Below are 23,640 nucleotides of genomic sequence, written 5' to 3'. Positions count from 1 at the left end.
TTAAGCAGGGGAGTTATAGAACCATATTTGTAATTGAGAAAGGCAGCTCTGGCAGAAGTAGAGATTGGAGAAAGCAGTCACTGTAAAGAAACAGATCATTTTGAGGCCTCTGCAGTCATCTGATTGATGATAAAGATCTGGCCTGCAGCAATGTCTATGAACACACTGGGTGAAGAAAATGGGGAACATTGGGAAGGAAAAACTAGGAAAAACTGGAGCGGATGCCATGTTTATAAAGAAAATAGCTGGAAGAGAGCATTTAGCATCCCAGACTGCAGGTTAGCTAATCTCCTCCCCTCATAGGCAGGTAGTAGGGAAAATGGGATCTGTGAGCAAAGAAGTGGAGCATATTCAGAATTTCCATTCACAAAGTTAATCCCAGGAAAATGATTCAGATTTATGTTACGAATATCATATAAGAGACACCAGAGCAAATGGGTGTCCTGAATCTAGAACCTCATAAAAGGTTCAGATCCTGTTTTTTTTTTCTACTAACAGCATAGTTTGTGGTTTGGTGTGAGCTACAAAACAAATTTGCTTGTTACCTCATCCCTTAAATGAGAGGGATAACTGAACCCCACAAAGTATTAAGATGCTTAAACCAATTCTTACAAGTAAAAGATTTAGGAGACCCAAGGCTCTGCCTCATATGCACTGATGTGTAGACTTCCTATTTTCTGTCTCTACGTCAGCCAAAATAAATGTTGAAGAAATAGAAGGCCTACTCTCAAAGAGGAGGAACCTTAGCTTACATTTTTTTCTTTCATGCAACATTATATTACTCAGATGGTTTGAAAAATGAAATTAAAAAAAAGAACAAAACAAACTTTTTCCTGAGAAAGTTTTCCTGAGAAAATTCAAAAGATAAAGGTGAAATTACTAGGTAGCAGATACTCTGAGGTTTAGTATTTTAAAGACCACAGTGCTGGCTTATAAATAGAATATTAAAGCAAGCAAGAGCAATTTTCCCTTTTCGTCTTCTGTTATTGCCTAATTTTCCTCCCATACTATTTGCATAATGGATAAAAAGGCATCCATTATGCAAATGAATGATAGGGCTGTGAGGTTGCCTAAGCCACAAACCTCTCTCCCAAGAAAGGAAGCTGCCACAAAGCCCTCTACTATACTATTCTAGTAGACAACTTCACTTGCTTTCCAGATGATCGAGGAAAATCATGAAGACCACAGATCATTACTTTCCAATTGTTTTATTTTGAAAGAATCACTACAAAAGTTTTCCAGAAAGGTAGTATGGAAATGTATATTCAACATTATGATTTGAAAAATAAACGTTTACTATGCATTTGATTTCTAATCTGAGGGTGTTGTACAATGTAACATATTTTTACAATCTTAAGCATATGCTTTATTTTAAAGAGAATAAGATTTCCTCCGCAAAATAGAGAAGGTTTCTGTTCTAGCTAGAGAACTAACCTAAATAAATATGCTTAGAGCAGTCTCTAAATGTCTGATTACACTGGACATGAAAAGAATTAAAAGCACCAAAATACTCACAGATTTTCAAAGCTTCATATTGTCAAACTGATCTAAGTTAATCTCTCAGATAGAAACCAAAAGTGGATACATCATTTCTACTGGAACTATAAATTCACTGGAATATTAGGGGAATATTTATTTTTTAATACCAATATCTCAAAACAAACAGAATGGAAAAGCATTTGAGCAAAATCACAGGATGAGTTGCTCTCATCTAAACATATCAGTAAAATATAAATATAAATAACTTAAAAACATTTTCCCCACATTTTGAGGTATGTAGTTTGGGCTCTCCGAGGTGGCAAATTTGATATACCAAAAACAATAACAATAGTATCACAATGGAGACATTACTGGTGCCTGCTTGAGCAAATCAATGAGCAACAGGATGAGAGTGACAATGACAGTGACGATGTAGATTGGGGAGGAAATAAAGATTGTTAAAATAGAAAGTGATTTTTATTTATAATCTGCATACCTTGATAACACTTAACTTTCTCCATATCACTTTCTGCAGTCTCCTGAAAATGTGACCCTCCTGGGTTATATAGGTGTACCTCATCATTTAATAGTCTAACCCAATCCTTGCCCTACTATGTGTCAAAAGCCTCCAACTCTGACTCACCTGCCATAAAGTAATCATAGCAATCACTTGTCCAAGTATCACCAGCAACAAAGAGCTACATGAAAAATAATTAAAAAGCCAAAAGATAAACCAGATATATTTGCAAAGAAAGATATTAACAGAATCAGTCATAACATAGGAGCAACTCATAGTAAGAAAGATGATGAAAGAATACCACTAAAAATACACTCACCTAATTTCAGAGCAGAAGGAGTTACTTCAATTTCTCCACCAATTGGTTTAAATGCAGCCAGTTGGGCAGCCACTTCTGTCTCAAAAGCATCTGGGCTCTGCCGACCTGCAGGGTTTCCACTGGGGCTCTCAATCTTGTGGAGTGGTTCTTGTTCTTCAAACACAGCAATCAGCTACAAACAAATCCAACAACACTAATTACTTTGTAGGACACGCATATCACACAGGCTCTGAAACTGCTGGCCATCTTTATTTGGTTTCCAAATATAGTGACCTTTTTAATCTTGAAACTTTAATGCTACTATTCCACAACTATTCATTCAATATTATGATGAAAGCACTAGGGCTGGCAAAAATATTTTGTTTATTGGATTATACTGAAAATAAAAGGATAGATTTCGGCTACCTCTCTTGAAGGGATGAAATGGCTACCTCTTTCCTTTCACAATCCTTACTAACATGTGCAAAAGAAAGTCTTTCTTTCAACAGTTCCCCTCCCCCGGCCCCAAAGTACAAGAAAAAACAAAAGTTATATAGAGAGTTGCATGGTAGAAGACATTCCAGTTACAGAGAACTAGAGACTATAAATCATACAATCATTTCTGTCCATTTACATGTAATCACAATAACTAAATAGATGCATTTGTAATCAATTTCCATTTATCTCACACAGATATTAGCTTTTCATAAACTCCTTGAATTGTGTTCTTTTTCTTCATGACTGATTATGTTGGCTGATGTTAGTTCAATGTAGGTTCAATCAAATAAGACAAAATGTCACTTTTAGCCTAAGTATTCTTACCTTAATCTCAATGTTTGAGAACTATGCTTCATGCTTTTGATTTAAAAAAAAAAAAAAACTTGTATAAATGTCCAAGTAAGTTTTCATAAGATAAAAGCAAATATTCATGTAATTGTGAGGCATCCACACAGTTGTACAAACACTATCACATAAAAAGCAATGGCAATCCAACCAGAACTGCAATTTTATTCAGCAGAATGCATCGTCATCACTGAGGAATTTCAAAAGTTTCTCCTCTGCTGATGTGTAAAAGTCCAAAAGTGAGTTCAGCCAGCCCTCGAAGATGCTATCATCCCATTAAGGTATAGTGTGTGCCAATATGAAAATTGCTAAAAAATCCTTAGGCATTTTTCATTCATTAAATAAAATTTACTTATGTGTCAAACATTTATTTACAAAAGGCACTCAAAGCCCATTCATAGGGGAACCTTTCTTGCAATGGTATTAACAAGTGCAGGGATAACCAATCAAAACATCATAAACTTCAAGTTCAGTCTTTCAAAAGAAATGGATACAATTAGGGACATGTAAATTGGTTATTCAAAAAATAATTTTCATAATTGACTACTCCTTTCTAGTATGGAGATGGCCTTAATTGGAAAGTCCAACATTCTGCTCACCGCAGGAAAGAAATGCTCCTCCCAAGGCATTATTTTTAATTCTTGAAATTGAGCATACATTTTCCATTTTTAATTGGCAGCACTGAAGAACTGATTTGAGATAAGACTCAAGTGGATTAATAATGAAAGATTATTCTGGTATAAAATAATCAGTGAAACTATATCTTCTTAATTATCTGATCAAAGTAAATAATTTAACGCTTCAAATCCTGAAAAGAAAAATGCCAATTTTTAAAATGCAAAATATAATTTTCATCACTATTCCTGTGACACAATTATAATCAATTTGCAGAGTAGCAAATTCTAACACATATTAGTAAAGTTTTTTAATGTATCAATCGTTAGCTATATTGACCTGTTATACTTGAAAAAAGAACAATTTTGCATAAGGTAAGATTTATCTCTTACTTTTCCCTCTTCTATTTCCTTAAATCTTAGTAAACACAAATACCTTAAGTATTGGGGAAAGGAGGAAACAATAAAGTATCATTCAGAAGTAAAATTTAAAAACGTTAAACTTAATAAGTTATTAACTATGACTATTACATATCCTCTCCTTTATATACTCATACTATAAAATCAGTATTATACTTTTATCAAGTGGTAGATAAAAATTGCAAATATGTGACAGGTGGCAGCAGAAAAGAAAGTAAAAATGAAATCTAGTCTTTTAAATTTCCAGCCCAGGGTTTTAGATAACAAGGCTAACTATTTTCCAAAATGGAAAGCATGCAAATAGCATCTACACAGTGAAGTATTTTAGTTTTCCCATGGAGTGTTATGCCACAAAGAATGTGAACTCCAAGGATGGGAGAGATAGTATAGGCGTTAAAGCACTTGCCTTTTGTCCTGCTGACCCTGGTTTGATCCGCACTAAATATGGTCCCCCAAGTACTGCCAGGATTCACTCCTCTGCACAGAGACAGAATCAACCTCTGAACTACCAGTCATGGCCAAAATATGGCTGTCTCATTCAACCCACCCAAAATGTGAAATTCTACTCTGGAATTACTGGCAATATGTAACTTTTCTGAAAGATACTGCTGGTTAATAATAATAGGAGACTACCCAAATTTCACAATTTTTATTGGTTAGTTACCTAATCTGACTCCCAACACCAGAACTGACAAAAATTCTCTCTGCGGGTATTCTTCTGGATGAGTGAATAAAGGACAGTCATTACTAGTAGAAAGAAGAGGCTCAATACCTGAGTCTAGGGCGCCAGAGTAAACTGTACTGCACCACAGATGCTAGCTAATAAGAGACACTCTTCATATGGATTTTATCTCCACATTTACTATAGACACAGACATACAGCCTTAAGCATTGTATCACTGTCATCCCATTGCTCATCGATTTGCTCAAGCGGGCACCAGTAACATCTCCATTGTGAGACTTGTTACTGTTTTGGCATATGGACTACGCCACGGGTAGCTTGCCAGGCTCTGCTGTGAGCCTTAAGCACAACACTGATAATTAAGTAAATCCTAGGTTGCTCTGCTTGTGTATAGATTATTTAATTCACCAGAATTTCTATATTACTGGACCTGAACTTCTGGAAGATAGTGTTTCAGGACCCCGCTCCCCGCCGAGATGTGATCCCAGGGGCTGCACATGTGCGGCCTCTCTGCATCTGCACGAGCATGACTCCGGAGGCCAGCTAAACTACTTTTGGTACCGGTAGCTCCTTGCAGATCGTCTCCAGACTGAGAACTAAGCCCCAGCCCCATGCCTGCCCAGGACGGGAAAGGTATCTCTCTGGTATCTCTCTCTCTCTCTCTCTCTCTCTTTCTCTCTCTCTCTCTCTCTCTCTCTCTCTCTCTCTCTCTCTCTCTCTCTCTCTCTCTCTCCTCTCTCTCTCTCTCTCTCTCTCTCTCTCTCTCTCTCTCTCTCTCTCTCTCTCTCTCTCTCTCTCTCTCTCTCTCTCTCTCTCTCTCTCTCTCTCTCTCTCTCTCTCTCTCTCTCTCTCTCTCTCTCTCTCTCTCTCTCCGGGGTGAAAGGGCCTGGCGACTGCTATATTATAAGGACCACAGATGAGACTTACAAGCTTTCAATGATTCAATATCTGGAAGAAATTTCCCTGGACTTAGTTGCTAAAATACAGAAATCCAAAACCTATCGCGTGGCCATGCGACCTCATATCTCTTCACAACAGGTCTGACTCTAAAGGGGAATGCCTAACAATAATAGTGAGATTTTTGTTGAAATAGTGAATGTAATCAAAGTAAAGAGAAAGTAAAGTGAAATTTATCAGTTATGGGGGGAGGAGGGGGCGGGATGGGAGGTATACTGTTTTTTTTTTGGTGGTGGGATATGGGCACTGGTGAAGGGATGGTTGTTTCAGCACCGTATAACTGAAACGTAAGCCTGAAAGCATTGTAATTTTCCACATGGTGATTCAATAAATTTTTTTAAAAAAATAGTGTTTCAGAGATATAATAATTAGCATAAATCATGTGTCTTTTAGATATCTCTATTTCTTCCTTGAAGAAGTTTCTGTTCATTTTTCTCCCCATTTTTTGATGGAGTTGGATGTTTTTTCTTGTAAAGTTCTACTAGTACCTTATAGCTCTTGTATATGAACCTCTTATGAGTATTGGGTAAATAATTTTCCCCATTCCATGAGCTATCTTTGTATCTTGGTCACTCTTTCTTTTGAGGTGTGGAAGCTTCTTTGTTTAATGTCATCCAATTTGGTTACTTTTGCTTCCACTTGCTTGGTCAGTGGCATTTCATCTTTAAAGATGCCTTTAGCTTCAATGTCATGGGGGGTTCTCTCCACATATTTCTCCATATTGCTTATAAATTCAGATCTGATACTGAGTTCTTAATCTAATTTGATCTGACTTCTGTGCTTGGCATTAGAAAGAGGTTTGAGGCTGGAGCAATAGTACAGCGGGTAGGGCGTTTGCCTTGCATGTGACCCACCCAGGTTCGATTCCCAGCATCCCATATGGACCTCCACGCACCGCCAGGAGTAATTCCTGAATACAGAGCCAGGAGTAACCCCTGAGCATTCTAGGTGTGACCCAAAAAGCAAAAACAAAATAACAACAAGAAAGAGGTTTGAGTTCATTTTTATTTTTAATTTTGCATGTGCTGGCCCAGTTTTCCCAGCATCACTTACTGAACAGGCTTTCCTTGCTCCACACCATATTTTTCGCTCCTTTATCAAGATTAAGTGATCAAATATTTAGGTTGGTGTCAGGATATTCAACTCTGTTTCACTGATCTGAAGGTCTGTCTTTATTTCAATACTATGTTGTTTTAATTACTATCACTTTACAGTACAGTTTGAAGTTGGGGAAGGTGATGCTTCCTGTGTAAACACCACAAAAGGAGAAGGGGAGGGGGGCACCACACTGGGCACAAGGCAACAGTGCTCTATCACTCCCGCCGCCCGCGTTTGGTAGTCTCCAGCCACTTCCCCCACCCTGGGGATGTTGGTGGCGATGATGAGGCAGGCAAAGGAAGGAATGGAGCCAGGCTGGTTGGTCTCAGTTGCAGTTTATTCCATTCCCATCTCCATTCTCCTCTGATTCTCCTCCTGCTTCTTCCTCCCCCATGCTACTTCATTCTCCTTCTCGCTCTGGGTCTGGATCTCGATCTAGCTTCTCCAGATCTGGCACTGGGACTGGCCGCCCAGCCCACCCTCATAGCCTAGTTAAATCCCCAAGCATGAAGGGTTGGGGCTTACACATAGGTGTGGTCACAATCTATAGGGGTAAAGTTCTTTCCCTCAGGGGATGCTTCTTCTAGGATAGATTCTCTTTCAGCAGGATGCCCACCCAAGAGCAGAATCCCATGGGTGTGTTTCTCCTCTCCTTGTCCAACTAACATATAAGCATTCATAATATTAATCATTTTGTATGGACATAGCGAGAGATGCATTAAGCTTATAGAATTGCTCTCCTGGAGTTATCTCGACCTCAGATTACAGTGCTCAGGCCAGATTAGTCTTTCCTATCCCAAGCAGGGTCCTAGTCTCGTTGTTGCTTTTGGATCATGACATGACATGTCCATGACCAAGCTCTTAACATATAGTTAAGCATTAGGCACTTTGGCCAGCTCCATCTCGATGCCAGGGTAGCATATAACTCACCACTTGCCCTGGGTCCATCCTGTCCCTTGTCAGGACCCTGCTTTTGGGGGTGCTAGGAAGTAAGGGCAGCTGAGGCTTAAGTGGAGAAAGCAGATGCCTGAAAGTGAATAATACTTGAAGCCAATTAAATCCCATGTTACCAAAGCATATTAACAACTGTCTTTCTCTGTCCATACAAAAAGGGCATTGTTTTAAAGTAAACTATTCAAAGGACACGAGGAGAGGAGCAAGGCAATATTAACTTACAATACAAGTTCATTGTCCTAGAAAGGTCTGACCTTACAAATTAACAGAGTTTGATTAGGGGAAAAGCTGATTAACTGGTTGGGGAAGAGAGCATAGAAGTGGTTATGGATAGACAAAGGAATGGGAGTGACTCAGGAGCACTTTGATAGGTGTGACCAGATAAACCTAAGCTCCCTGTAGCAAGGGGAACAGGACATACCAATGTTGTCTAAAATTGTTTAGATATTATCACCAGATAAACCCAAACTCTTTGTGACAAGGCAGAAAGGACAAATCAATGATATCCTACATTTCCTATCTTCTTTTTCCAAAGGATTCCTTTAGCTGTTCATGGGGGTTTATTGTTTCATATAAATTTCAGGAGTGCTTGGTCTATTTATTTGAAAAATGTCATAGTTATCTGTAGGATAACATAGCCTCAGGTAGTTTAGGTTTATTGGGAACATTCCTCTGTGTTTATTTGTAACTTCCTTCTTAGTGTTCTGTTTACTTGTAAATATTGTTTTTCTCTTCTCCTTGAGTCCTTTGCATAGTTTATTCAGAGCCATGTCCTTTTGTATGGACACAGGAAGACTTAGCAAATGCTATGCTTTTGTAACCTGGGAGTCATTTGACCCTACATGATATTTTCCTCCTGGGCATCTGTTCTCTAGACCTCAGCCTCAGCTGCCCTTGCTTCCTAGCACCCCCAAAAGAAGGGTCCCAATGAGGAATGGGATGGACCCAGGGCAAGCAGTGAGTTATATACTTCCCTGGCATCGAGATGAGCCTGGCCAAAGTGTCTAATGCTTAATTATAAGTTAAGAGTTTGGTCATGGTCAGATGCTCTCATGATCCAAAGAGTAATAACTAGATTCAGAACCTGCGAGGGTTAGGAATGATTAATCTGACCTGAGTGCTGTAGTCTGAGTCTGCAAGATGTTGCCAGGAGAGCTGCCTTGAAGCCTCAATGTTTCTCTTACTGTGTCCATACAAAAATAACTGTATTAAGATGTTGATGAGTTTTTGGACTGAGGAAAGGAGAAAAACACCTTAAGAGGTATTTTGCCTGTGGGCAGTCAGGAAGGGCATTGGAATGCCCCTAGGTAGTACTTCCTTTGACCCTGGTGGCCTCAGGAAGAGCTTTCTTATATTGATTTTGCTACCAGACTGTGTGTAGCCCAGAGGGCAAGGTGGTGAGAGATAAGTAGGGGAAGAAACTAGTGCAGAGTCCAGAGGAGGAGAAGGAAGGAGCTAGAAAGGAAGAATGCAGGAGATGAGAGAGACAATGGTAACTAATCAGCAACCAGCTTGGTCTTCATTCTTCCTTGCCTCTCCTTGGCCAACAGCTGTCCTGATCCAGCCCATAAACAGCAGCTCCAGAGCACCAAACATGAGTGGTGAGGCAGAGCTGTCCAGAGAGCCCGCGAGCACACACGCCTGGCAGATAGTTTTTTACAGTTATCCTTATAGGAACTGCATTGAATCTGTATAATCCTTTGGTGAATCTACCCATTTTAACAGTGGTAATCCTCCCCACAGAAACATATTAAAAAGAACAAGAACAACCAGTGTTGGTGGGAATGCCAACTAGTCCATCTCTTTGGAAAGCAATATGGACATTCCTCAAAAAGTTAGAAACTAAAATTCTATATAACCCAGCAATAACATTTCTGAGAATATACCTAGAGGCAAACACACACACACACACACACACACACACACGTACACAAAGCACTGCAGAAAATCCATCTGCACTTCTAAGTTCATTGCACCACTATTCACAATAGCTAGAATCTGGAAGAAGCCCAAATGCCCGAGAACAGAGGACTGGATAAAGAAACTGTGGTACATCTACACAATGGAGTAGTACACAGATAACAGGATAAGTGAGGTCATTTAATTTTCAGATAGATGGAAAGACACAGAGTATCATGCTGAGTGAAATGAATCAGAGGGAAAGGGATAGCCATAGGATAATTAGACTCATTTGTGGACTATATAAAAAAAAAAAAAGCAACAAGAAAACATAGTATGGGACTAATACCCAAGGACAGTAGAAACAAGGGCCAGGAGGACTGGCCCATGGTTAGAAGCTTGACACAAGTAATGATGGAGGTAAGACAGCTAGGATAGGGGGTAAAATAACTATGACAAAGATAGTTGGAAATGATCACTCTGGATAAGAACTGAGTGCTTGAAAGTAGGTTAAGGGACAAACATGATAACCTTTCAGTGCCTGTACTGAAAATCATAATTACCCAGAGTTATGAGAGAGAGAGGCAGGAAGGGAGAGAGGGGAGAGAGGGAGAGAGAGAGAGAGAGAGAGAGAGAGAGAGAGAGAGAGAGAGAGAGAGAGAGAGAGAGAGAGAGAGAGAGAGAGAGAGAGAGAGAGAGAGAGAGAGAGAGAGAGAGAGAGAGAGAGAAATTCCTGCCATAGAGGCAGCCTGGGCGGGGTAAAGGGATGGGAGGGAAGGAAAGAAAACTGGAAAACTGAAGACACTGCTGATGGGAAATTAACACTGGTGATGGAACATTGTATGACTGAAACCCAATCATAAACAACTCTGCAACTATATATCTCAAGGTGATTCAATGAAAAAAAAATCTTTCAGAGTTTACTTCTCCACAGAGAGGAGTTAAATGTGGAAGAAGAAATAATATGATACAAATATTCCTAGTTTTCATAATAAACTTTTTTAGTATATGGAAGACTTCATACACACACATGTAAACACACACTTTAGTGATTGCATTAACCTACACTGTATGCAAAATGCAAATAGGCAATATTTTATTTAGATGCTTTCCTCTTCTGCTGCCCTATTCAACTGCTGGAGCAGTTTCTGTTCTCCTTTTGTGAGGCTAGTATTCTCATGTCACCCTTTTTTTTAGTGCAACATTGACATTTCCCAAAGATCCCATGAGCCAAAGCGATCTATTCACAAGTCTGTATTTCCATCAAATCGCCTGTTCCCAAGGTTTTCTGTCGGTATTTAGGCATTTAATCCTCAGATACACATAGGAATAAAGTCTATAAACATGTGATATATTATCCCACCTTCCACACCAGAAAAATTTCCTCAGACCTAGTCAAACCCTAATATTATCACCCATTTATCACCTCTCTAAATCAGAACTTGAAAGGGCATCCCACCCCATGGAAAGATTGCGGACCTCCTTCCTCAGTGTCTTCTCATCTGTGTGCTCCACTGAAGTTAGTTCAGTTAAGATCTACAACCATCTACAGATTATGAAACCAAGTCTCCCTTTTGCTGAAAAGATAAAAAGATTTTGGGGGGTGGTCACACCCAATGATGTTCATGGCTTACTGTTGGGTCTGTGCTCAGGGATCACTCCTGATGGGCTCGGGATACCATATGGAATGCCAGTGAGCGAACCTGGGTTGGATGAGTGCAAAGCAAATGCCCTACCTTCTGTGCTATCAATCTGGCCCCCTAAAAAATGGATTTTGGATGAAGCTGATTATTAACTCTATTCCCTTTGCTTTACAGGACACCATATTTTTTGCTTTATCTTTAGCTTTTTTAAGGCATCTATTAAGTTCACTTTTGCATATTCCTCCACATCTCTAAGAATGTTAGAGAATAAGTCAAAATCACCTGACTCATTCATTGCAGGCTTCAAAAGAAGCACGTAGACAAATTCCAAATTTAAATCTCTAACCCATACTTCTTCCTGAAATCCAGGATCTAATGGTCAATTGCCTAACAAAAAGTTAAAAAAAGAAAAACAACACAAATTGGTCCTACAAATCCAATATTTTACATTCCAATTAATCCTTGGTGGTCTTGTGGTTAGAATTCCATGCTCTTCCAATTGCTCAGATCAAACCATATTTGTAGTAATGTAGTGATCTTTTTGGTTTGTTTGTTCATGGGCCACACCTGGTGGTACTCAGGGAATCATATGTGGTGCCAGGTTGGCTGCCTGCAAGCAAGAACCCTGTCCTCTCTACTATCTCTCCAGTCCTGTGGTAATTCCTTATCCTGCTTCCTTACTTTTTTGCTTTTATTTATTCCTCCTTCATTTATCCACATACATATAACCTGTTATTTTATCACAAAATATACCCAAATTTTGAGCACCTCCCAAACAATGTGGGTAGGATGATCAATTTGGTCATATCGATTCCCTTGTATACATTATTTTTTCTAGTATCACACTTTAATGTCCAGTGTGAATATTTTTCATGCATTTATCCATACACTTTAAGGTGAAATGTGAGTAGCCTTCAAAATGTGAGTAACCTTCAGGGCAGTGTGATATACTTTGAATTTGCTGTTCCATAATCTTCAAGTTGAATTTCCCAACAACTATGTTTTTCAAAACCATGTAAATTATACACTTTCATTTCTACCAGATTTCAAAGTTTCCTTGAATATAAAAACATTTTCTATTTTCCTGTAAGATAATGACACAGGTAAGACATATGTGTCCTTATCTTACATGTTTTATACTCTGATGTGTCAGTAGTAGTGATACAGCAGGAGCTGAGGTGTGGAGAACCAAGTCATTTTTAATCTCCACCCATGGAACAGGTAGCCAATCAGAATGTAGAATAGGATGTCTGGGGGTGGGTTTGGTAGCACATAAAAGGAAGTCCCCAGCCCCATCTCACCCTCTCAAAGCACATGCCCTCTGGACTCTCTCTCCTCTCTTCCTGGATCTCTAGGACAGCACAGTCAAACATCAGGCCCAGTGCAGGAGGGACACTTAGGGACAGACAGGAGCAGAATACAGGCAGGGCTCAGATGTTCAGGATAGCTCAGGTACAGGCAAGGCTCAGATGCTCAGATAGTGACAAGTTACTGACAACAGGAGTCTCATCCACACATGGTTATGGTCAGAGACAGAAATGCAGGAACAGGATGACAGGAAAAGCTCGTGTTAAGTTAGAAGGCCCAGCAACACGTTCAGAGCACAGGAATCTCACCCATACATGCATGACTGGTGACTGAGGACTGTGTACAAGGAATAGAGAAGCACAGGGGTAGGACCAGGCCATTGCTCACTGGAAATAGAAACTGTGACATCATTCATGGGTAAAGGAGAGGCCTGTACATCTCCTGAGGGACCTGGAACCATCAGCGTTATATATACAATAAATTTTCAGTCTTCTGCATTTTGTATCTTTCATACAATTCTCATGACCTCCCCAGTACAGAAAAATCAACTGTTACGCTAGCAGTAGTATCTGCCACTATCTACCATATAGAAAATAGGTGCAGGTAAAATTTACTCTAGTGCATTGTTTTCAATAACTTGTTCTCAAAAACTGATGTTGATGGCATTCTCCAGTCATAGACTAGGCACTAATGTTCAGAAATATCTAACTCACACTCGTTCCTCTCCCAGGGTAGCTGGAAGGAACATTTGAAATAGATTATTTGAGGAAAAAGGTCATCTAGAAACCTTATTTTGAAGATAATTTCAAGTTTTTTATGATGGCTTTACATGTAAGAATGTAAGGTCAAAAAATGGAAAATTTAGCAAGAAAATGCAGGAAAAGTGAAAACTGAAAAAAACAAATAAAGCAAATGAAAGACTTTTAGATCATTTATTATATCCGTGACCCTGAACAACAGCACTGATTAAAACATTGAAGTGTTTTCAAAAATTTGCATTAGTAACTCTTCAAGGAGTCAGACGTGTTTTTATAGTAAAATAATAAGGTTATTATAATTACTATTACTAGTAAAGAGGTGTGTGTGTTTGTGTGTGTGTTTGAGGATGAGTGGGGTAAAGAAAGAATAATAATGCCTGTGATAAAAGGTATCACATGTCAAATGCTTAGCACTGAGCCTTGTACACACTGGATGGCTGAATGCTAATTTCTCTCCTACCATACCTAAAGATACCTTGGTTCCAGATTGAGTCCCACTTAACTTGTTTATATGCATTCTGCTTTGACTTTGTTGCTTCTCTTTCATCTATTTATCACAGAATTGACAAAGGAACAGAGAAAACACCAAGATCAAACACATCAAATGGCTAATTTTTGTTTTTCTTTTTCTTTTTATCCTTTTTCTTCATCACATGAGAGAATAAAACCTTTAGACATACAGGACTATTCTACATCGAAATACATGCTCTATGCTATTCCTACCATAACTCAAAGTAATATACCAATGCCTCTAGTTCTACACTGACAAGTAAATATTTTAATAATAAATGATACAAAGTACATTTCTTGCAGAGAGCCTCAATATTCATGGTGAGTGTGCTCTGTTGCCAATCTACAGAATTTTGTCATTTTTACAGCCCAAGATTTTTATCATCTGATGTTACTGTCTTTATCCTAAATAGAGTGATAAAACAGAATGATCCAAACTCTCACAGAACATAAATTGTATTTATAAAGGTATTATGCATTAGTAATTACACTGAGTAAAAAGTGTGGCTCCATTTTAGTTACACATGGCAAACAAACTAATGTAGTGCTAAGAAAGGCTCCTTTGTCACACTGACAACATATTGCTATTATTTAACTATTTCATAAATATATGTATATACACATATATATATATTTCATATTACCAACTATCAAAGTAAAATTAAGAGACAAAAAACCAAATCCCCCAAACCTAATATTCTACAAAACAAAATTGGAATCATTTGTCTCAAATCTTAATGAACACAATTAAATCTAAGTAAGACTGTGAAATTACAACAATTTCACAAGTAGAGGAAAACACATTATCACCTTTGGAGAGAGAGTGAAACATTGCAGAATTTCATTTAAATGTATGCATCTGCTTGAAACTAAATAACAATTGCCTTTGTGAGCTAATTTTATGCCACTTTAAACAAAGGTTGAAAACTAGGTTCTCTTCCTTCATAGGATTTTGACAGCTACTTAAAGCATTTAATCCAGGTATTTTTGCTTTTTTTCTTTTCAAAGGAGCAGGCTCACATCTGCATCTTCATCTGATGCATCTATAAAATCTACTGGCCTCAAAGTAAGTAGGCAACAGCTATATTCTCAGAAATTCTATCAATATTTAGTAAATGAGATAAAACCAATTTTCATTTCCTTTCCAAACTGAAAATCCATAACAGGGACCTTTACTAACTTGGCAGCTTAAAGCAAAATTCTAAAGACAGTTACATGATTTATTCAACTGTACTAAGAATCCTATTTATTCTTATCACATTTTAAAGAGGCAGCCGTCTAAATTGGCCCATAATAACAAAAAAATATACCTATTAATAAAACCACCCATATTTCAGATAAAAATACATTTACCTCTTTCAATTATATGTTACTAAGAAGTCAGTTATACATTAGACACATTTTTATATGGAATCCAAGCTTTCCTCTGACGAAAATGAAAATTTCTTAGATGATTATCACCTGAGGCGAAAAGTCTCCAGTTAGCGTCTGCAGCATCTTCCCTTTCCTGAGTGATAACAGCCCACCCTTTGGGAAACAGTATCGACAACTTGTGTCCCCTTACACAGAGGCCAGAGGAGTCCACTCTCCTGTATGGTGTCCGCATCGAAGGCAGTGGTCAGGCAGGGGGCAGCCCCTAAAATCAATTCCAGGGACTAGGAGGTCAGCCAGAGGGAAATAAAGGCACAAGATCTTGGAGAAGTTTCATGTGCCATGAGGATGACACAGTAGTCAGGAATTTAAAAATCTCAACCCAGGGAGAGAGAGGGCAGTGGTTCAGGCACTTGGCTTGCTGGAGACAATGGCCACGGGATTGGTTTGAATCCTGTACCATAGCATAGGGTTGAGCCCCCTCAGGCTTGGCCTCAGAGCAGTGCTGGCTAAGAACCCAATACATCCGCCTTCTCAGTAATACTCCCACAGACCCCAAATTATACAGTTTAGCAAGTGCATAATAAGGGAATAACAAATTGCCAAAGGCAACAGGTTTAGACAGTGATGGAAGGACACAGGCATCTGGAGTAAGAAGCGCTCCTGGAACACTGTGTGCACGAAGCCTAATCATTAACGGTATATTATAAATGGCGGTGCCTCAAATTAAAAACCACAAAATGACTGTAATAAAGTAACAGATATATGGGAACTTCAGTGCTGGAGGTAGGCAGCAACTTTGTACATAGATACTATAAATATAGACACGCTTATGACCACATCACTCAAGTTTCATTTGAAATTTTAATGAAAGATAAAATAATGGATATATAAGAAAGCAAGGGTGTTCTAGTTCAATCACTTGGGAAATTCTTAAAGACCGTCCAGTGGCTTTGCCTACCATTCACCCCGTAAATCACTAGAGGGCTCCTCTATTTTATCCAATCCAATGGGTTCTTGATGGCACTGTGAGTGATTAGAAATTAAGACACAATACAATACAGGACATTTAAGAGTGCCTGGACACATACACATCCAAACAGCCTCTTCCCCCAAGTAATTCTTATCTAGACCACAGCCATCTAATCTGTGATTTTAGAAGTATCTCTTACTTGAAGCAAGGACAGCTGACACTAGAAACCATAAAATCACATAAGAGAAATATTTCACAAATTACATTTTCAACAGTGTAGTATTAACATTCAATAGTATGCTACTGGCTATTTTATTCTCTTTATTTCTCATGATCTCTATTGCCTACCCAACTTAAAACTATCTGTTTCAGAAGCATATTCTTTGGCAACCCCCCTTATCAAGAGCAGTGCTGTCACAGTAAGTTAATAGATCCTCAAGGGCAACAAGTTACTGGAATCTTAGGTTGATTTTCTTTCTAAAGGGATTATTTCATTATAACAAAATCTCACACTGCTCTGCTCAGTTCTTTAACTGCCAGTACCTCAAATCACATGTGGATTCCAGGTGAGCAGCCCCGACATTCACCCACAAGACTATAGCCAAAGTATTCTTTCCTACTTACAGATCTAGTATAAATTTTGCTTTGAAATCTTTATGTATTCTCATGGTTTTTAAATTAAAGTTTAAGTCTCCCAATGGAGATCTTCCAAAAAGTTCTCTGGTATTCCTAAACACTGAGTCCATGTTTCTCTCATCACCTGTACTGTGCCATGGAGGTCTTTGATTTGCTTATTTTTATAATTAAACTATAAATTATTTGATACTATAGGCTGCATCATTATAAAGGCATATATGTCTATATATGTGTATGCATAACAAAAATTCACTAAACCTTCACTATGTGCTAGGAGCTATTTTAAGTGCTTATACATATTATTTCATACAAAAATGCTCTGAGGAAAGCACTAATTATCCCCATTTTACAGATGAGAGAACTGTATTTCAATGGATTTCACTTCAAGTTCCTATTATGGTAATTGGTGTGTGAAAGGGGGTTAGGTTAATGAGTTGTCCATGTTCCTATGTATATTTAGAAGGACGTTTAAAGCCTGTGCCATATGGGTTTGTATAGTTTTATCTGAACAACATCACTTTGTGCCCTGATTCTCCATCCAATTAGGAAGAAAGTTATTCTCCATGTTCCTACACAGGGAAAAATAGCCCCAGACTCTCCTTGAGGTTCAATGTAAAATTATATTTACCATGTCTCTGAAAAACACTCCACTTCATTTATTATGATCCCAGTTCTGTTTCCTGGTAGACCCTATTTATATGTTTGATTCTCTTCCAGAGAAAACCTTTCGGAATATTGAAACTAATTTGCACATTAACGTACCAGTTTTGAAACAAACACAACTGTACAGTGTTCTCTATTCCATCTGACTGTTAGAAGAACCCTGCTTATTTGTACTAATGACTGCAATCCAGGGTGTATTGCTTAATTTTGTAGATTAATGAGTAAGCAATCAAATGTGATTTTAAGTCATGAATATAACAAACATACTATTCATTTATTTTGACAAGTATTTTAATTTATGAGACTTGGCTACAAATAGAGCAATCTATTCTGTAAAAGAAAAAAGAAATCCTTTCTGTTTTTAAGACAACTGCCAAAGATCTTAGATAATAAACCTTTATAGAGAATGACGAGAAAGCCACCACCTTCTAAAGACAGATTTAAAAAAAAAAGATAGGTTCGTGGGGGAAAAAAAGAGATCTTAATATACCATTAAAATTTTCAAATCAAGATTTATCTTCTAGATGCACTTGAGTGTTTATAGCATCTTTGGAGGCAGGCCACTAAACAGAAGGTTTTAAATAAAATAGGTCAGTGTTGGCCCTAGGCAGCTGTCCCCAAGCCTGTCACCCTGGAAGCCTAAAATGCAAGTTTCAGCAGCTTCCTGTGTCCCTGAGATGGCCTCTTATTCTTGGGCTGAGATCCCCCAAGGCCAGGTAAAGTGGTGAGTGAACTAGAAATAGCAGGAAGGTCACAACTCCCTGAAAACTGGCTGGTGATTAATTGGTACTACATTTCGTCAGACTGGTTAGGGAACAGACTGTTTAGCATGGACACATTTAGCAAATTGGCCCGGGCACTGGCTGATTGACCTCATGACAGGTCCAATGATGCTCCCCCTTCTCCTGCATTTCACGACAGCCGAGCAACTGGTGGAGACTCTGGAAAGGTCAGCGTGCGGCCTGAGTGAGGGAGGAGGCTGTGCTTCTCTTTAGTATTCCATTTAGATTCAGATCCTTCTTGTCATGGGTGACAAGGCTTTGAAGCCGGTATTTAAAAAAATTAACACTGCAATTGCAGGTGGGTTTAGTGGTTGAACTCCTTCCATCTGAGTGGTAGAGCTAACCTTTTCCTGTAGCTTCTAATTGCTTCCTCGCTCCTCAACTAGTGATAATGTGGCTAACCCTGCTGGCATGGGTGTTGACTTTGGGAACATCTAAATGTCAAGATTTGTAATTATGATCGTGGGTATATTAAACTCACAGAGAATGATGTCTCGCTAATTGGGGCCTGAAGACAAGGAGCCCAGGGTCCTTGCTCCTTGCTTTCCGTCACAGGAGGTGTGTCAGCTCGAGCAGAAGTAGCTGAGGTTTAGGTCATGTCTCTAATTGTAGAAAGGTGACCTTTCCCAGTTAGTTGCAAGTGTGCAACTTTAGTGTAAGAGGCCTCCCCAAAGCAGTAAAAATGCATTTCAGAATGATATTTGAGGCATAACAACTGTAGACATAAAATCAGAATTTGCTTTTCATCAAATATGGAAGCATATTTGCATACGCACGGTAAAATTATGGGATGCTCGTTTTGAAGTTAGGACTAGACTTGAAAGTCAAAGGGGTTAGTCAAAGCATCAGGAACATCAAGTTCCTAAAGCCGGCCTACACAGCAAGCCTTGAAAACCTAACAGCTCCTTTTGCTCTTTGCAACTTTGACTTTTATGTTTTCTAGGACAAAGTGAAAATTTGTGGGCAAGAAGGTGTGGAGATCACATATACTCTCAGTGCCTTCCAGCAAACTATGTGTTTCCTGTGTTCATGTACAACAGAGACACAAAGTCCGAAAGATGTTATCAGAGACATCTGAAAATATACAAGAAAAAAAGGAAATCTTCAAATTCTAGGAAAACATTGCATGTTACTGCTTATCCTTAGTATTCTTTGTGTGTGTGTGTGGGGGGGGGGGGAGTAGTGGGGTACAAGTGGGTTGGACCACTTCCAGCAATGCTCACAGCTTACTACTGACTCTGCATTCAGCAGTCACTCCTGGCAGGGCTCAGAGGATCACTGTGGTGCTGGGGACTGAACCAGTTGGACGCATGCAAGGAAGGTGTCCTGTCCGTTTTGATCCCTCCTCTAGTACTCTTTTTCTATACATTTATACTTAGAACTTATCATGAGTTGACCTGAACTGAATAATACTTGCTGATATTTTCTTAGGCCTTTTTAATGAGCTATTTTCTCTAATTTTAATATTAAAATATCAATAAGAGCCATGGCTCATTTAATAACATATGTAGACATAATGTAATTTTTTACATGAAATTCTACATACTCAGTACATTATTAAAATTAAAAAATCATGGGACTAGAGCAACAGTACAGCAGGTAGGGCATTTGCCTTATACATAGCCAACCTGGATTTGATCCCTGGTATCTCACAAGGTTTTCTGAAACCACCAGGAGTGATCCCTGAGTGAAGAGCCAGGAGTAAGCCTTGAGCATTGTGGGGTGTGGACCAATCTTCCTCCAAATCAAAATCAAGTGAAATAAAAAAAAAACATAAAATATTATTACTTTAGTTTCTTTTAGTATTACATTTTTTCCTTTAATGTTGCCCTTTATCTCCTACTATTCAGTTACAAATATATCTGTTGTTTTCCTGTATCCACCTCTGTTTGCCTTATATTGCTAATGAAAAAATATAACTTAGAAAATATAAAAGTATTTATGGATGCAAAATGCAAGTTGTCATTATCTGTTATCCAAGACATCTTTTCATTATTTATTAATAGTTATCATGGATTGGCTGACCTACTACAATAATAACTACTAGGTTTTTAATCGTACTTCATTTTTACATTCTATGATCTACAAGTCAATCCACTTTAATGTAAACTTTAATGACATGTATTTTATCTATAACTCATCAATAGTCTAAGAAGAACTTCTTAATGAATCAGAAACCATAAATTATTTCAGTGTGCTAATCTCTGTGATGGTCTGTTAATAAATACACAGAGTAAATGAGATGATATACACCCAGCACAAAGTTTAATGGGGTATGTGAAAAAGCTCAAGAAGCAGCGTGTGAGTGAGACAGTCACTAGACGAAGGAAACTCGAGGCTGAGGTGAGCAGCTGTCGATACCATTTTCAGCATCATCCAGCTGAAAGGGTATCATTAGGCAGGAAACAAATCTGTAACTCCATTTCCAGGATGTTCTTACTACACAACAGAAGACACATGGGAAGAAACTGGGATAACATTAAACTCATGAGTGAAGGGCCGTTTAAATAATATCTAGAACCCATTGCAAAGCAAAAGTGGCACCCTTTTTCAAGACAGCAGTAACAAAGCAGTAAACCCAGCCCAGGTCCTAGGTGACTGCACAAACGAAAAATGTGCCAGAGTCAGACCCTGCTTGAATCACACACTTAGGATCCTTATTCTGTCCTCATGTTCCTCAGGCTGATTGTGGGGTGCTTTCCTATTTCATTCTTTAACAGGGACTAGATACTTGCGCTAGATGATATGCGGCCCCTAGTTCTCCTAGTGTAAAGTGATGGCAAATTGTGCTGATTGAAGTAAAAATCCTTAAGTCAGATCATTCCAGAGCGGGGGAAAAAGCAGTTTATGGAACAAGGCTGGGGTCAGATTTGTGGTTCAAAAGGAAAAAAAAAAAGCATGAGAAACAATGTAAAACAATGTCTAGTGAGATCTCTTCTGAAAACTGTTAATGATGAGGACTTCCCTTAAATTTGAGAACTTCTGAAAATCCCTAATGTTGAGGTGTTCAATACGAATTAGAACTTATAATTCACATTCACTGAAGATTTATACTAGCCTTAGATAGTAACGTGAATCAATGGGAAGTCATGTTAATTTTCCCAGTTAAATGCAAAGAAGAATAAGTTATTTTTCCATCGATTAATAGGTTGTCTCTAGAGTAAGTTCTCCATTTCATAAGAAGGCCTACCTACAAGAAGTCTGGAACAAAACTATATCTCATGTCTCTGTATTCATTCACCTATGTTATTGCTGACACTGAAATGCAAGCACTTGAATCTGTTCCTATTACTTCCTCTTACAGAGATTTTAGTGGTCTGATGGCTGAAAAGAGAATTAATGTCCAAGACTGAAACAGAGCTCAAATCCTGGCCCAAACCACTTTCTAACTAGAGGGGAGTTACTTTTCTTCTCTGTGCTGCAATGATTTCTTTTTTATTTACACAGGAAAGGCTATGGAAAGGCTAATATTTATTGCATATTTACTATTTTCAAAGCACACTAATCATACCATATTATTCTCATAATAGCCTAGAGAGAGTTTACATTAGGAGTTTATATTAGTATCTACAAAAGTGGGAAGACTAAATGGTTAGCTGATTTACATGATAGAGTAAATGATAAAATCAGAATTAGAAGTTACTTAAATTTCATCCTGTCTTCATTATTCGTGGCTTACTTTTCAAATTATTATATTATATGATATGACCATGTAAATCACAAAAAGTATTCCTTAAATTTAGACCCTAGATATTTTATAATTACCATCATTATTATTGCATTATAGATAAAAAGCTCTAGTCACCCTTTGAGATCCACCACAGTGTGTTTTAGATAACTCTTAATAGCCATAGAGTGCCTCAGTATATATGTAATGTAAGATTAATCAGAACACGAAGTCAATTTAAAGAGACATAGCAACTTTGACTGAGAACACTATTTGACTGAATATTTAACTAACAGAATAGGTTTGTGTTATAAAACTTAATAACTTTCACAGTTGTTGGGACACTCTTGTTGTGATTGGGTCCTATGGTGGTCTGAGCAATTGGAGCCACATCAGGCAGTGCTAGGGTAGGGCATAAAGTGCTAGGGATCTGGGGCTGCAGTGATAGCAGGGTGTGTAGGGCGTTTGCCTTGCACGAGGCCGACTTGGGTTCAATTCCCAGCATCCCATATGGCTTACCTTTGTCTCTGCCAGGGGTAATTCCTGAGTGCAGAGGCAGGAGTAACCCCTGAGCATTGTCAATGTGACCCAAAAAGCAAAGTAAAAAAAAAAGTGCTAGGGGATCAAACTCAGGGCTTCACTAGGCATGTGGCCTACCACTTACCTATCTCTCCAGACCTTTGTCTATGTTCCTTAAACAAAAAGAGAAGTGACAAGCATGAAAGCAGAAAAGAAAAAGGACATTGCAAAAATACTGGGGGGGGGCAGAGAGGTAAGCCACTAATTAGAATATAATAGCCATCTTATTTCATATTACTTTCTGGTGATGGGGTATTGATAGAATAGGAAAAATAATTTCCACTTCCAGAGACCAATATTATAGCTGGAGAAACAAAATTCTAAATAGAAACTGTTTCCAGCCACTGCTGTTCATGAGAGCATCTTTGGACTCCACAGGAGCAGACAGGTTGGCTGTTCTGCATCTTTCCACACATGCTCTGTGACTGGAAGTGCTGTATGGCATTTGTCTCAGAAAGTACTCTAGCAACTTAATCAAGTTTAGAAAGTCTCAATTCTTATAATTTATCTGCTTTTATTAAAAAATAACACTTGGAAAGGTTCCTGTGAGACATGGAAGAAGACCAAGATCTGTCAAGGATAAACATGTTTTCTTTCCTAAACCCTTGAGGTCAGTAAAATTGTTTCTAATAATGAATCACTCAAAGAAAAAAAATCTATTCTATCATACAATCTGCTCTGCAAGTATAAAATTAATGATTCCTATGAAACAAGAAGACAAATTGGAAAGTAAATGTATGCAGCTGATAGAGAATTCCTGATACTGCACTTAGAAAACTACAAAAAAGGTGCTGGAGAGACAGTACAGTGAGTAAAGCTCTTGCCTTGCACGAGGGAGACCACAGTTCTATTTCTGGCATCTTCGATGGTCCCTGCAGCACTGCCCAGGAGTGATTCTTGAATTCAAAACATTAACTCCTGAGCATTGTCTACTGGGGTCTCAAAAAAGAAGAAGAAGAGAGAAGAAAGAAGGAAAAGGAGAAGGAGAA

General features: G+C 38.4%; 1 protein-coding gene across 3 annotated transcripts in view; it reads right to left on the bottom strand.

The window, feature by feature from the left end:
* Nucleotides 1-23,640, bottom strand: part of PARD3B (par-3 family cell polarity regulator beta) — a 1,223,953-nt gene that overhangs the window by 731,686 nt on the left and 468,627 nt on the right. For all 3 annotated transcript variants that reach the window (XM_012933501.2, XM_055122817.1, XM_055122818.1), the window contains exon 3: nt 2,316-2,487. In XM_012933501.2, coding sequence (XP_012788955.2) covers nt 2,316-2,487 — 172 coding nt within the window. The remainder of the gene's footprint in view (nt 1-2,315; nt 2,488-23,640) is intronic.

This window comes from Sorex araneus, chromosome X, assembly GCF_027595985.1.
Source record: "Sorex araneus isolate mSorAra2 chromosome X, mSorAra2.pri, whole genome shotgun sequence".
NCBI classification, from domain to species: domain Eukaryota; kingdom Metazoa; phylum Chordata; class Mammalia; order Eulipotyphla; family Soricidae; genus Sorex; species Sorex araneus.
This window is presented reverse-complemented; position numbering and strand designations above follow the sequence as displayed.